At 36.6% G+C, this 14,493-nt stretch overlaps 2 protein-coding genes and 1 non-coding gene across 6 annotated transcripts; 1 reads left to right on the top strand and 2 right to left on the bottom strand.

The window, feature by feature from the left end:
- The first annotated feature begins 2,170 nt into the window (after nucleotides 1-2,170).
- Nucleotides 2,171-4,607, top strand: LOC131018361 (uncharacterized). Its single transcript, XM_057947091.1, has 4 exons — nucleotides 2,171-2,620; nucleotides 2,752-2,872; nucleotides 3,976-4,150; nucleotides 4,253-4,607. The coding sequence occupies exons 1-4, from the start codon at nucleotides 2,351-2,353 to the stop codon at nucleotides 4,476-4,478; spliced, it is 792 nt and encodes a 263-aa protein (XP_057803074.1). The 5' UTR covers nucleotides 2,171-2,350; the 3' UTR covers nucleotides 4,479-4,607.
- A 3,062-nt stretch (nucleotides 4,608-7,669) lies between these two features.
- On the bottom strand, nucleotides 7,670-7,741 carry TRNAE-UUC (transfer RNA glutamic acid (anticodon UUC)). The gene has a single exon. It is a non-coding gene; the product is annotated as a tRNA-Glu (tRNA).
- Nucleotides 7,742-9,916: 2,175 nt separating this feature from the next.
- On the bottom strand, nucleotides 9,917-14,128 carry LOC131018341 (protein LNK1). Of its 4 annotated transcripts, none has more exons than XM_057947079.1 (8): nucleotides 13,876-14,053; nucleotides 13,189-13,284; nucleotides 12,452-13,035; nucleotides 12,059-12,377; nucleotides 11,877-11,951; nucleotides 10,970-11,659; nucleotides 10,605-10,756; nucleotides 9,917-10,523 (listed from the first exon to the last, which is right to left on the bottom strand). In XM_057947079.1, the coding sequence occupies exons 2-8, from the start codon at nucleotides 13,210-13,212 to the stop codon at nucleotides 10,361-10,363; spliced, it is 2,007 nt and encodes a 668-aa protein (XP_057803062.1). In that variant the 5' UTR covers nucleotides 13,213-13,284; nucleotides 13,876-14,053; the 3' UTR covers nucleotides 9,917-10,360. The 4 variants fall into 4 exon arrangements, with proteins under 4 accessions (XP_057803062.1, XP_057803056.1, XP_057803052.1 ...); XM_057947073.1 differs by having other exon boundaries at nucleotides 13,189-13,278; XM_057947069.1 differs by having other exon boundaries at nucleotides 13,189-14,128.
- Between the last annotated feature and the right edge of the window lie 365 nt (nucleotides 14,129-14,493).

The following is a 14,493-nucleotide window of genomic DNA, read 5'->3' as shown; positions in this document are numbered from 1 at the left end:
CGACTTCGGTTCGGGGAAGAAGTATGAGCACAGCTACAGAGCCAATTGGAGATTGGAGCAGCAGGTTACAAAAGCTTAGATAAAGTTTGGAGTTGCTCAAGGCAAAACCGACCCTTTGCCCATAAGTACCGTTCGGGACCCAGTTGCACCAGAAGATGATCGTGGGCAGAAGGTACAGACGGGGCAGAGAATAAGAGTGCAAGAGATGGAGTACATAAATTCGTGTTGTGGGCAAAGGCATAATCTGATCAGAAGATGTAGATAAGGAAAGAAATCCAAAAACCTTATCCCTTGAGGCTTGGATAAGAACAAATCAACCTTCAGATCAGGATGCAATCTCGGGCAGAAGGAGCCCTAATTCCAGCCCACTCCTTTGGGCCCAGCCTGAGTAGCCCTAACTCATGCCTATAAATACCACATAGCTGTGAACCATTCAAGAGGGGAGAGCAGAGAGGGAGGCACGAATTTTGAGAGACCATTGCTGTAGTTTTACTTTCCATAGTTAGGTAGGAGTAGTCGCCCCTTATGGGCATAGCTGTTTAATTTTCTGTTCATGTTTTCTGCGGCACTTTTGGCCGTAAGTACCCTTTTGCCTTAAGTAAGTTTCTATTTCAGTTTTTACTTTATGTTTTCTTTTATGTCTTTTGCTTGTGTTATTTACTTTATGCTTGGCTAAATTTTATATTCTGATTTGGGCAAGATGATCTAAGCATGAACAAATGAACTCGAGAGGTCTAATTTGGGCATAATAACTGTATGAGCATATTCCCGATACACTAGGTTTGATTCCAAAAGGGTTGTAACAACTTGGTTAATTAATTGATCACTAGTTAACTAGAAAGTTCTGGCCACAAGTAATAATTTGGGCATAAGGCGAGTTGCCATCGACCTCCAAAATAGTACAACGAGTGTTGGAGCCGTGACTGCTGTGAAATATCGACGTAAGAGTCAAGTGGGTCTATCTAGATCTTAAAGCATTCTGGGCAAAGCACAACTAGCGATAGGCCATCGCAGAGAGCGTGAATGTTGCCCGGGGTAGATGATTTCCATTAGCTGACCCTTCTAAGGGATCATGAACTGAAAGGATAGATTGGGCAAGGGGTTTTTGTGTGCGTGACAAGTGACAATAGGGGCACAACAATTCTTATGCCTATAACCACTGGTATGCGAGTGTAGTGATTTATCTTTGCACCAATGATCGAGTGTCTAGTTCATGTTTAGTGATTCAAACCCAAGTCAGAATTGTTTGTTATTTGATTTATCTACTTTTGCTATTTCAGTTTAGGTTGGAAACCCCGTTCTGCCCATATGCACGTTGTGGTCAGAACACTGCAGAATACAAAACCCTTTTAGTGACACCCTTGCAGGAGGAGTTACTGCTCAGTTCCCTGTGGATTCGACTCTGGACTTACCACTAGCTAGTCTAGTTGTGGGTACATGATATTTTATTTGCGCGAAGCTCAAACGACAGCTCCGTCAGTAGGGGAAAGGGGAAGGTTTCGTCCGCCGGCGGGGGTGGGGGAATACAGTCTTGTTCTTCTCACTGCTAAGCTTGGAATCTGTGGATGTTGTCTTGCCGTGAATTGAAGGAGAAAGGGCGTTTGGACGGCGACGCCGGGCAGGAGAAGATGGTGACGGGCGGCCAAGATCGTCGGCGCGGTGAGGAGAGTGACAGAGGGTGGCGAGAAATGAGGGAAGGGAGATAGGTCGAAGGGGGAAGAGAGAGAAGGCAGGGCCGCCGGCTCCGCCGACGACGCTGTCGTCCGGTGGCGGCGGTAGGAGGAGGACCGAGGGAGGGAGAGAGAAGGTGGAGAGTGAGAGGCAGCTGCTGCGTGAGGGGGATTGGCGGGGAGGGGGGAATTGGCAAACTTGATGTATTTTATGGCAATAACCCCTAAAATAATTGTTTAAAATTAAAGATTGCTTTGGATATATCCCAATTTCAAAATTTTGAAAATGCAAGAACCCTTAACTTTCATCCTCCAATGTATATATTCTCTTCGTCCCATAAGAGAGCATCATTTAAGTGGATAAAAAAATTTCACTATTTAAAAAAAATACTAATAATATATGAGGTCATGTCCTAAAATAAAAGCAATAATTTTTTAAGGTGTGTTCTATTCGATTGATAAATTTATAATAAAAAAATAAAAGATAATAATTTATCATATTAAAAATAGAAGGATAATATTATTCTTAGTGTGAATAAAAGGAATGAAAAGCGACGAAATTCTATTATTATTATTATTATTATTATTATTATTATTATTATTATTATTTTGTGAAGAATGAGGGAAAAAAAAAAGAATATTTAAAGGGAGAAAGTTTTGTTATATTAAACATAAATTATATGGTTTGGAAGTTGAAATCGGAAAATCTGGGAGCGACGGCCGTTGCAGACAGCCGCACCGCAACGATGAGCTTAGCTCTGCTACAAAGCTACTCCTCCGCCGACGAAGACGAAGAGGATGTCCGCCACCAATTGTCAGAAGATGAAATCTCCTCCGACGATGAGAGTGTGGACGCCGTTCCCCGCACCACCCGCTCCTACAAACCCTTGTTCGATTCCGATCCGCCCTCCTCTTCCTCTCTGCCCTCCGCTCTCGACGCCTTCTCTGAAGTTATTATCAATACTTCCTTATCACTCTCTTTGATTTATGTTTCTTCGCTTTCCCTTTCTCTATTTTTTTGAAATTAGGGATTAAACTCGAATTTCTCACCCTCTTTTGGCTGGTGGGGAAATTGTTGTAGGTTGAGGGGCCGCCGCAGTTCCTGAACAATAGTGTTAAAGAAGAGGCGGTGAAAGAGGATGTGCAGCGGTGGAGGCATGGGGGTAGAAGACAGCGTAAAGAGAAGAAAGGCGCGCCCTCAGGTATATCACTCTCTCTCTGTGTTGAAACTGTCAGTATGGATGTCTAGGCATTCTTTTTTCCCTTTTTCTTTTCATTAGATTCACTTGGATGCGTGGATTTGTTTCTGGAGTAGGAATTTGAAATTTTGTTTGAGCTCTGCATCATCTGCGCAATTATGGGCTTATGGGGTTTTAGTTTAGTTTCTGTCTTGATTGAAGTTGCAAGGATGGTTATCTTGATGTTGAGTTTCTAGTGGAATAAATAATGTTTCATCTCTGAATCTGTATTGTATGAGCTAATAGTGACATGTTATACATTTTACGAAAAGCTATCAAGTAAATCCGTAGTGTTTGATAATGATAACTACTATATAATAGTCTATGCACTACTCAATCGTCTCTCCTTAGTTCAGTCTAATATCCTTTTCATGCACACAGATGGTTAAAATAAACCGTGAATTTTTTTAGAATGGTTCAGTTCCCTTTTGTTCTTTGTATGGAGTAAAAGAAGATCAATAATTTGACATTGTCTTTATGACGCAGTAGGGGAGCATAAAGTTTCTTTCTTTTATGTTTCGTTTATCCATTTATATTCACTTTTATGGATTTGGCTTGTGTGAAGCTCATTATCCCACTAAAGCTAGTTCAGACATTATGCCAATTAGAAATGTTTTAATGGTGTTGAAATTTGAAACATTTGGATTAATATAACTTCTTCTGTGCATGATTTCAATGACAATCTAGAAGAATCAGCACGTTTGTTTTTGCCTGATTGTAGCAAGTGATTTGCTACTCCTAGCTGTTCTGCTGATCCGTTTTTGTGCAATGTGTCTTGTCCGATCTCCTGTCTCATCCGCACTTGCAATGTCACCTATTTGGTTTGTCGACTTCACATAGTCACACGTATGGTATTCCTGATTGGATTTGGATTAGATGATTCTGATGGTTAAGTTGACTGAATGTTAATATCAAAGGAGGTAGTAATGTCGACAGATGTAAAAATGTCTTTCCAGCCATATGAAGAGGAGAGCAGTATAGTACCCAACATCTTTGTCTATGCTTCTGTTGCTTCATTTTTCGACGCTGTAAGACATATTCCACTATATATTCTTTGTTATTCACAGGAGCCGTGTTGGAATCTAAGGCGCAGTTGGTTGGGATCCATGAGAGAGTGCGAAGTGATATTGTGGGCAAAGCCTCTGAAGGGCAATCCAGTGACTCTGCAATCGGCACAAAAGTTGGGAAACGCGTGGCAACTGTTGCCAATCCTAATGCAGAAGATGCTGCTGAGCTCTTGAGGTGTGTATTCCAAACATATACTTCTTGAATCTCGCGATTTAATTCTTTGAACCATAGTATTAAATTAAATGTGTGCTTAATATGTAAACACGGTGTTTCCAGAATGTGCTTGGCATGTGGGGTTCCGAAAACCTATTCTCACACGAAGGGAATGGTCTGCCCTATGTGCGGTGATCGACCTCCTCCGGCAGATTCGGATAAGGACACAGCGAAGAAGAAGGGTTCAGCCATTAAAGATAAGGAAAAGAGCAAGAGAATGAAGGGTCAGTCATCACACGCGACTTGGAAGAGTGAAACGGAAATGCAACTTAGACAGCAGTTTGATTAGCAAAAAATTGCTATTCTGTACCTTTAGATTTGAATTTCAACAACTTGGGATTATGTGTTGTTCAACTTCCATAGCCGTTGGCTTGGAGAAATCTCATCTGTGCTATAAAATATTATCTTCATTCGTCAATTCCATCTCTCTTGAGTTTGCTCCATAACTAATTGCCGATTTCTTGTTGCCTTGATGTAGTTAATAGAAAAAAGAGTGGTATAAAAAATAATTTAATTTATTTTTAATCTTTTGTTATTTATACTCTGTTCATCCTTAAAATTATAGTGTGATTTGAACTAAACGAGTTTAATGAATAGTTCAAAGTTGTTTTTTTGTACGTATTGATTATTGAGTGTGAATATAGTTTAAAATTAATACTTAAAAGATAATTTGTGAGAGAGGAAAAAGTATAATTTTTGTGGACGGATGAAAATAGTACTCCCTCCGTCCCATTTCACTTTTTTTTTTGATCGAGCCTAGTTCTTTTTAACACGGTTATTAAATAGAGTAATATTGTAGTGGAAAGTATGTGTGCTCATATATATTGTATTAAAAATTTATTACTACTTAAAAAGGAAACAACCCAAGTCAGATGTGACGGCTCAAAAAGAAAATTAGGTCAAGTGATGTGGGACAAAAGGAGTAATAAGACTACAATTTTCGTGAATAGAGAGTACTATTTATTACTCCCTCCGTCGACAAAATGATGTCCAAAGGGAGGGTGACACAAACTTTAATAAAACTTGTTTATTTAGTTAGTGGAGCAATTGGTTCACAAATTAAGAAAAAATGAAAAAGTTAATTAAATCGGTGATGGAGAAAATGGCCCACAAATTAGCGAGTAGAGAAAATGACCCACACATTGTTAATAAAAATAGATTAGGATATCTCTTTGTGGACGGACTAAAATGACAAATTATGACAACTTTTCGTAGATGAGTAGATGGAGGGAGTATTAATGTATGTTTTGTGATTTTTTTTTTGGGAGGGGGGGGGATATTATTTTAAATTTTATTTGATTAACCACATATTTTATAAATTTAAACCAATTTGAGAAATAAATAGATATTATATATGAATTTAAGACAAGAACAAGTACAGTGAAATTCTTTTGATGTGCCTCGAGAAGGGTACATGCAGACAATTGGTTTGAATAGTTAAACATAATTAATGGATAAGCGCACACAATTAGCAGAAATTACTACTCCCTCCGTCCCACTATAAGTGAGACCCCTTTTTTTGAGCACGAGAATTAAGAAATGTGTATTTTGTGTGTAGATGAAAAAGTGAAAGGTGTTTAAAGGGTAAAACTTTTACCCAAAAAAGAAAGAGTCTCACTTATGGTGGGACACCCAAAATAGAAAGAGTCTCACTTATAGTCAGTGGCGGAGCCAGGCCCCAAGGCGTTGGGGGGCAAAATATTTAAAATAACTAAAATAATTTATATAAATATAATATAATATAATATTATTACAAACCACAAATAATTCTCTATGATCACTCATGAAACTGAGTAATATGAACTCATTATTAATTGTAAAAATAAATTTTCTCAATATAATTAACAAGACAACGACGATCTCTCGTTCTATTTTGAACCTGAATTTTTATAATTTTCATGGCAAAAAAGCTATTTCTACAGTGCCATAGGTATATATATTTCTGTATTCCCTTTGTCCTCTCACAATAATTCTATAATTTTGTGAATTTGGAATTTAGAATTTGGAATTTGGATAATGTAAATATATATAATTATGAATTATTATTTACAACAAAATTCAAACAAGATTCATGTGTGTAAAAGGAAGACCCATATACTACTACTAAAATTCTACTAATAAAAATACTACTACTAAAATTCTGATAATAATAAACAAATAATTATGCCAAAAGGAAAGCTAGAAAAGTAAAAAAAAAAAATTGAGGATTAGAACGAATTATAGAAAAAATTTACTTTTATAAAATTCAAAGTTAATGATCATTCAATAAATTAATTAGATTATTGAATATACATTGGGGCTTCACTTGGATAAGAAATTGGAGAAGTAAGACGAAATCAATATTTAAAAACAAAGAAGAGTTTCAAAATACCAAAAGAGTTTTGTTTTGTCAATATAAAAAATAATTAAAATTTGTGTAAATTAGGAATAATACTTTATTTGTGCAATTTTTGAATTGAATTTATTTTAGTTTATCTATTTGAATGTAATTTACTCCTTTTTGTTAGATAGATACGTATGAATTCTTTCATCTAACACCGAAAAATATCTTTTATTTGACTTTTAACTTTTGCCCCTACTTTTCACAATTTTTGGTGGGGCAAACTTAGATATTTATGTAACATTGAATATATATGGGGGTATAATAGAACTCAATTGAGGGGGGGCAATTGCCCCACCATTATACAGTGTAGCTCCGCCCCTGCTTATAGTGGGACGGAGGGAGTACTATATGTGTTTGGAATGAGAATAAATAGTAAATCACCTTTCACGCCTTGAGAAGGGTACAGCAGTACAGGTACACAATTAGCAGATATTATTATATGTTAATAGGTAAAAATGTCATATTCCTTAAGTTGTATGTTAAAAATGTCCTACTTTATTATATTATATGTGTTTTGGAAGAGAATGAATGGTAAATCACCTTTCACTAATTAGAAAGCCTATATTAAATGATACACATTATATGTATTTTTCAAATGATTAGATATAATTGTATTTTCCAATATTATTTTCAATGTTTTTGGTCAAATGATTGTTATATGTACGATGAATTTATTGTGTATTTTTTCAAACTAAATAAATAGTTTGAACCGAATGCAATTTATATCCAAGTGGACTGCATGAAACTTGGTTGTTTTGTCAATCATACATGTGGTGTTTATAATTAAATTTTGAAAAATTTACACATTAGTTTACATATATAATTTTTTATTATTCTGAAAATAATTATGTTGTATATAACTAAAAATCAAGTTAAAAATTAAAAATCTTATTTTTGTATATTATTTCACTATTATTATTAACTAATAATTTCACGACGGTTGTAAACTAGTTAGTATAATAAGTTGAGGACTGTATTATTTTGGCATCGTTCACAATTTTTTTTGTGAATTATTAGGAAAATATAGGAACCTCGACAATAAGATTGAATTATCAATAAATATATAGAAAAAGAAAAAAGAACGGCAAAAACAAAAATTCCGTTGCCGGGAATCGAACCCGGGTCTCCTGGGTGAAAGCCAGATATCCTAACCGCTGGACGACAACGGATTATACAATGCTTTACGACATATTAACAAATAATTCTTTGATCCAATCCAAAAGGCCTCTTAATATTAATGGCAATATTTCCGTTGATTTCACATGGTTCCGTCATTATTCTCATGTCTTCGATGATTAGTCAAAACTGATAAAGAGAAGCATTCGTTGGGTTCCTTATATCATTGTAGAGTTGGGTAGACAATTAAAAAATTATTCGTGGAATTAAATCGTGTCGCGTGTAAATTTATAAATTAAATATTTAATTATAATTTTTATTTTATTAAATAGAATTTTATTTTTAAATTAAATAGATAGATAATTAATATTTAATATAAATAAATATATGGGCCTATTGGCACCTAAACCCTAAGGCCATGAAACCCATCTGCTACATCTATAAATAAGGGTGTTGAGGTCATAAGTTGAAGTGGTGGAAGAATGGAGAGCTCAAAGTATTCTTCTAGTATCATAAGTTGAAGTCTTGCCAGAACTAAAGAGCTTAAGTATCCTTCCAAGTATTCAAGTATCTTCAAGAATTCTGTCAAGTATTCAAGTATCTTCAAGAATTTTATCTAGTATTCAAGTGTCTTCAAGATCCTGACCCGTACCCTGATACAAATCTGCATCCTGACTCAAATCGTGTAAATAACACTATTCGATTATACAAATGACACTACATGTAATTGACACTATTATGCTATACAATGACACTATTAAAAAATATAAATGGCACTTCCTGTAATTGATACTATAAAATTGTAAATGACACTATAATATTTTAAATAACACCATAAAATTGAAAATAACACTATAATATTTTAAGATGTTATAGTGCCATTTATATAATTGAACATTGTCAATTATAAGCGGTGTCATTTGTATAACTGAATAGTGTCATTTATACGATTTGGGTCAGGATGCGATTTGGATTAACATACGGGTCAGGATCTGGGTACGGGTCAACCTGGGTGAACTGTACACCCAGTGTGTACAGGATATTTTGTGCTAAAAAAACTATTAGAAAGTTAATCGCAATCGTTACCCAACGTTGATCATTGAATGATCAGCCGAGAATGCAGTATAAGCACGTTTAATGTCAAATATATATATATATATATATATAGGGAGAGGTTCAAGAAAGAACCATAAATAAAAGAAGACCGGAGAACTATTTTCAGCCATTCGATCATCAAGATCTACGGTGGATGCATCATCTTGTTGGATGAATGCAGATCCTGGGTTCGAATCCTGAAGGGAGCATTTTTTTTTTTAATTTTTTTAGTGCATTAATTTTAACAGCGAATGCATTAATTTTTACAGTGGATGCATTAGATTTGATGGTTCTCCCGTTCTCACAAATAATGTAGTTCTCTCTAGAACCACACCCTATATATATATATATATATTCATACCTTTATACATCGAATTCATATGTGTTCTACATAAAATTCATACATTGAAAAAATTGCTCTTATTTCTTTAGCGCTATTTCTAAAAAAGATACTCCCTCTGTCTCATTACAAATGTCTCATTCATTTTTTGACAATATATTTTCTCTCTATACCTAATATTTAAATAATTTTCATCAACCCACTTTATCTACTTTCTACACATTTCTTAATTTTCGTGTTCAAAAATAATGAGACATTTGTAATGGGACGGAGGGAGTAAAACGAAATTTTTTTGCATCAAAAAACTTGCGTTCAATATTTATATCAATGACAAATTTTAAAATTATTATTTTTTAGAAGGTGTCGCATGCACGAACATCCCTACCAGTATTTACAATAATAATATTGCGATCATATACATGTGTAAACTTCAGAAATCCCTCTATAGATTGAAGTAGACATCAAAGGTCTGGTATGGCAAGCTCAGAAATTATCTTTATCAGCTTGGTTTGCAGCGATCCAGCTCAAATTTCTCCTTGTTTCACTGGATGTATTCTTACTATAATTCTCATCTATGGTGATGATACATTGCAATGAGGAGAAAGGGGAAAGACAAGGAATTTACTTAATTTCAACCTGGAGGATTTGTTGAGAGGTAATTATGCAAGCTTAGACATTTTTTTATCGTAATGGATACCTTTTATTCTATTATATGAGAAGGGATGGTTTCATGTATTGACTCTTAAAAATACTACAAGAGATCAAATAAGTCCTTATACATGAACACAATCCAAATCCAAATCCAAGTATTATTGAAATCGAACAGCTCTGGATTCATCTCGACGACATAATACGCACACAAAAAGGTAAACAAGAACCGTGATGAAGTCTCTCTAGTAACGCTTAATACAACGATCGAAAAAGAACAAAAACAAAATAAAAGAGACAATCATGGGGCTGTCACCATAGCAGACTAGAAGCAAGGAAAGAAAAACATTACAACAAAAATATGAGGGAATTTGCTATATGATCTAAGGCACTTTCTATACATGGTGTGTGCTAAGTTAACTAAGCCTGAACAATATTCAAACATGATAATTTACAGCCGTTTAACCATATTCGCTCGAGCATTTCCTTCTCAGCAGTCATACACACCTTCTATACCTCGGACACCTTTCCTTCACTCACCAAACTGTCGGACAACATGGTCGGCCTTGCAGCAGACCCATGAACCTGCTCATGGCACACTGCAAAAGAGGCTTACTGCACTAGGCGACTTGAAATTAAATGAGTCACGGGCGGGAGTGGTAGATGAATCTGTAGGCCTGTGAAACAATAAATGCGCTACTGAGCGATCAATGGGGTTCGTATCTGTTTCAATATCCATGAAACCGGTGCACCTAAAAGGAAGCAGAGTACATAAGTCACTGCAAACTGAACAGGAGCAATTAACAAAAGAAATCAGGAAGCAAGTCATCTACCTATTTGTTCCTTCGGCCTCGGATGCTCCACCAGCAACATCGCTTTCATCTCCAAAGCTATCGTTCAGGTCTGGATTCCTGCGTCTTTGTTCAGCACTCTGAGCCAAACGGTACAAACTGTCCCTAATGCATAACTTTGTCCTTATATCCAACTAAACCAAAAATGGAAGAGTTTAGTTTCAACAGATAGGCATGTTACATATTCATCACTTTTGAAAGACTGGTTTCTCACAATAAGAGATAACACTCTTAGAAAAATAATCTAGACCAAAACAATACGAGGCAGATAAGTGCAGAAGTGTGGTCTAGTATTATATGACATGGGGACCATAGGAGATTTATTAAATTAGGAATCAAGTAGATACCTGTTTTGTAACAAGTTGTAGCTGATGAAAACTAGCTGCTTCCAGTGAAATATCATCCAAATCAGGAACCATTGTTGAGCTTTCTTGCATATTTGAGGAACCCATTTCAGTTGCAGTAACAGAGCTAACTCCTTGGAGATCACAGTGATTCTCATATTTCCCTACTAAGCCAGGATCAGACATCGAGGCCTGGATGGTCACACTTCCAGTTCTCAAGCTGTCAAGTTCAGAGGTTATATTACCTTGACAACTTTCTAGCTTTTCTCTTTGTCCACATGCTACAAGAGCAGTTTCCTTAGAAGGAGGGCCAGGAAAACCGTCCATATATTGCAATTGGCCTGATGCATGGTGAGAGTCCCTTGAAGAAATGGATGCCAAGTCATTGGTCTCAGATTTGACAATTGGTTGTTCCAGATTTACAGAAGATGGATTAGACGGATGATTGTCCTTTATGTGCATGTTAGAGATTGGATTCTCTAAACAGCTATTTGAATCGGAAGCCGGAGTAAGTGGCTGTTGTTGCACATGAAGTGATGCCAAAGCCTCGTCAGAAGTCAAGCCAGAACGAGGTTTCATGATTTCATTTTGAAGATCACTGATCTGAGCGAGACCACCATTTTCAAGACGATGTACGTTGCTTTTACTCTCAGGTTGACTCTGGAGCTTGATCTGTTTTTTGTGCTTACTGGTCTGAAAAGAATATCATAAAATTATAAGGTCATACAGGTTACAATAGGTCATACAGATGCATAAATAGAGTTAATGTTTCAAAAACCGCAGAATCCCATACTCCTCCATGCTGCAGCTAAAGGAGGTGGATGATCATGCAATATTAATTCCACTATCATGTGCAAAAGCTGAGTGAAAATTAACAAAAGCAAACAATAATGAAAGACACCCAACTTACCACTGCAGGATCGCCTGCTCTGAAATGGTTGCTAGTTGAAATTCTCGGCTGTTTATTAGCATTGGATCCTATTCCCTGCAAAATATCAAGACAGCGATGAGTGTTTGAAGTCGTTTCCAGAACTGTTGAGAAAATTATAAGAGAACAGAAGCATGGTTCAGATAACATATGCATATATTTACCTGCTCCGGAGGGGCGAATCCATCTTTGCTATCCTCAATATCAGGTCCAATCAAAAAAGACGTATAAGAATCAGACTTTTCTGAGGTCCAAGAACAATCCTTGTATGTAATGGGCGCATTGGTCATGGCAAAATTATTTGGGGAGTTTCCATTTGAGAAGTCATGTTTCCCTGAAATAGTTTTCACCTCGCATGGATCAGGTAATGGAAACTTAGCATCTGACTTTAGATCATCCCCAGGCCCGCCTATATAGAGTGATGATGATAACCAACTCAACTCATCTTCTTTACACACCCCAAGGCCCAACGTTGAATCACTTCTGAAATGGCACATGCATAAGTGAAGAGAATATGAAAACAATAAAATGTGTGCAAGGAAGTGGATCATGGTTACCTAAATATCCTGTCGATATCATCAAAGTTCTCTATTTCAGACCAACCACAATACAGGAGATCACTAGAATCTTTGTTCTGAGCATGTTCAAAGAAACTATTATCATTGCCAGTATGATTTACATCACCAATCGGGAAACTGAACGGGCTGTCATCAACTAGACTGGTATTGTTATTGAGAATGGCGTCATGCTTACGGAGTTCACTAATATTTAAGTCTCTATTTTTACTCTTCAAGCCATGAGGCAATGGTATGGCACTATCACAAGCCAAACTTGATGCTTCTTTGTTTAGTTCGTTGTCAGATCCAGAAGTAAATGGACCACTCGGTTTGCTGGACCATGAATCTTTCTCCAACATAGTATCCCTTGTATTACTCAGAGGTGAAATTTCACTTTTCTCCTTTCTGTGATCAACATATTTAGTGGCAGATTCTCCAGTATTATTCGAAATACTAGATAATTCACGGCGGCATCTCTTGTTGTTTTCTCCCAGAGTGGAATGATCAGCGGGCCTCTTGGAACCATGATGGGGCACTGTACGATCATCATCCAGGAAGAAATCATCCCAAGCAATGTCTACACACTGTAACAGCAGTTACAGAATTTTAGCTGTAATAACTGCAGAAAATACTTCCATATGATGAGTGGAAGATATAAGAACTGAACATTGCAGAAATTAGAGAAGAAATATTCACGAATGATGCAACCAGGACCCAGCTATCTATGTTAAACTTACCTCATGAGCGAACAAGTCCGACATTCCTTGAATCCTCAGCCTGCAGTCAGACCGTATGTCGTTTTCTTCATATTTAGTTCCGAATCTTCCCTTTCCGTCCATCAAAAAACCCGCAAAACAACCAATGAAATAAAAAATATTAGAATTCACTTATTGAAACTTAAATAATCTTCCCTGGTACATGAAATTACCTGCCTATTTCCCGAAACAGAGAGAAGGAAACAACATAACAAGAAAAGAACGAATATCAACAAGGTAAATTAGGAAAAAGAATTCCAACAAAATCAAGTTCCTCAATTTCATAGCATCGGGAATTACATAATAGAAAGCGAAAAACAGCAGCTCTGCGAGAACAGAATCTAGCACACGCCAAAATGAAACGGTGATTTTCAGCCGAATACGAAGTCACTACAAGTGAAAATTTTCAACATAGGTAAATCTAAAATAACTAATCAACTGAATCACACCAAAACCCCCAATCCTCTAAAATCTCAAAGCTAAGGCACATAACCAACAAAAACTCATCAACAAGTTTCGATCTCCTCTTTACCGATATAAATATCTAAGCAGCTCTATTTTACAGAGTGGATCCACCAATCCAAATTCCAAACCAACAACAGCAAAAAAACAAATTAAAGCATGCTCTGTAACTAACTAATACTCAGCCAACCGCGCTAGAAAACTCACCGCAAAATCGAGTAGAAAAATCCACCGCTGAAGAAATCTCGGCTCCACAAAATCAGTCCAGCAACCCTAACTCTGATTCTTAATCGAGGAAGTTCTAGAGAGAGAGCAAAAGAGGCTTTTTGAACAGAAGAAGAATTTGTCGCTTTGAATTTTGGGGGAAAAAATGTTTGTTAATGTCAAGTTGGGTTATATTAAAGAAAACGGAGAGCCAATAAACAGCCACGTGGCGGAGGAAGGGCGGCTGGAAGTTGGAGTATCGGAACTCGTGGTTGAGAGAGGTGTTGGAGATACGATCTGTTTCTGCGTTCTGATTGGTCCAAGGCTTGCGAGGGAAATTGTGCGAAGGGCACGTGTCAGTGGAGCCGGTGTGCGGCTGGGCCACGTGGTACTCGGCTCTGGACATATGTGTAGAGTTGCTTGTTTTAGTGCAACACTTGCCCCACTTTTTTATTTCCATTTTTGTAATAAAATATGAGATGGCCTACATTATCGCCTTAATGATTGCCATGAATTTGATTTAAATCTGCAATTGTGACTGTGAGACTTTCGATGAATTTTGGGATTTCGATTATTATTGGGAAATGCTTATTAGTGAATTTTCTTTTTTTGTTATTGGTG

The sequence above is a fragment of the Salvia miltiorrhiza genome, chromosome 1 (assembly GCF_028751815.1).
Source record: "Salvia miltiorrhiza cultivar Shanhuang (shh) chromosome 1, IMPLAD_Smil_shh, whole genome shotgun sequence".
Classification (NCBI taxonomy): domain Eukaryota; kingdom Viridiplantae; phylum Streptophyta; class Magnoliopsida; order Lamiales; family Lamiaceae; genus Salvia; species Salvia miltiorrhiza.
The sequence above is the reverse complement of the archived record's forward strand: the minus strand, read 5'-3'. Positions and strand labels throughout refer to the sequence as shown.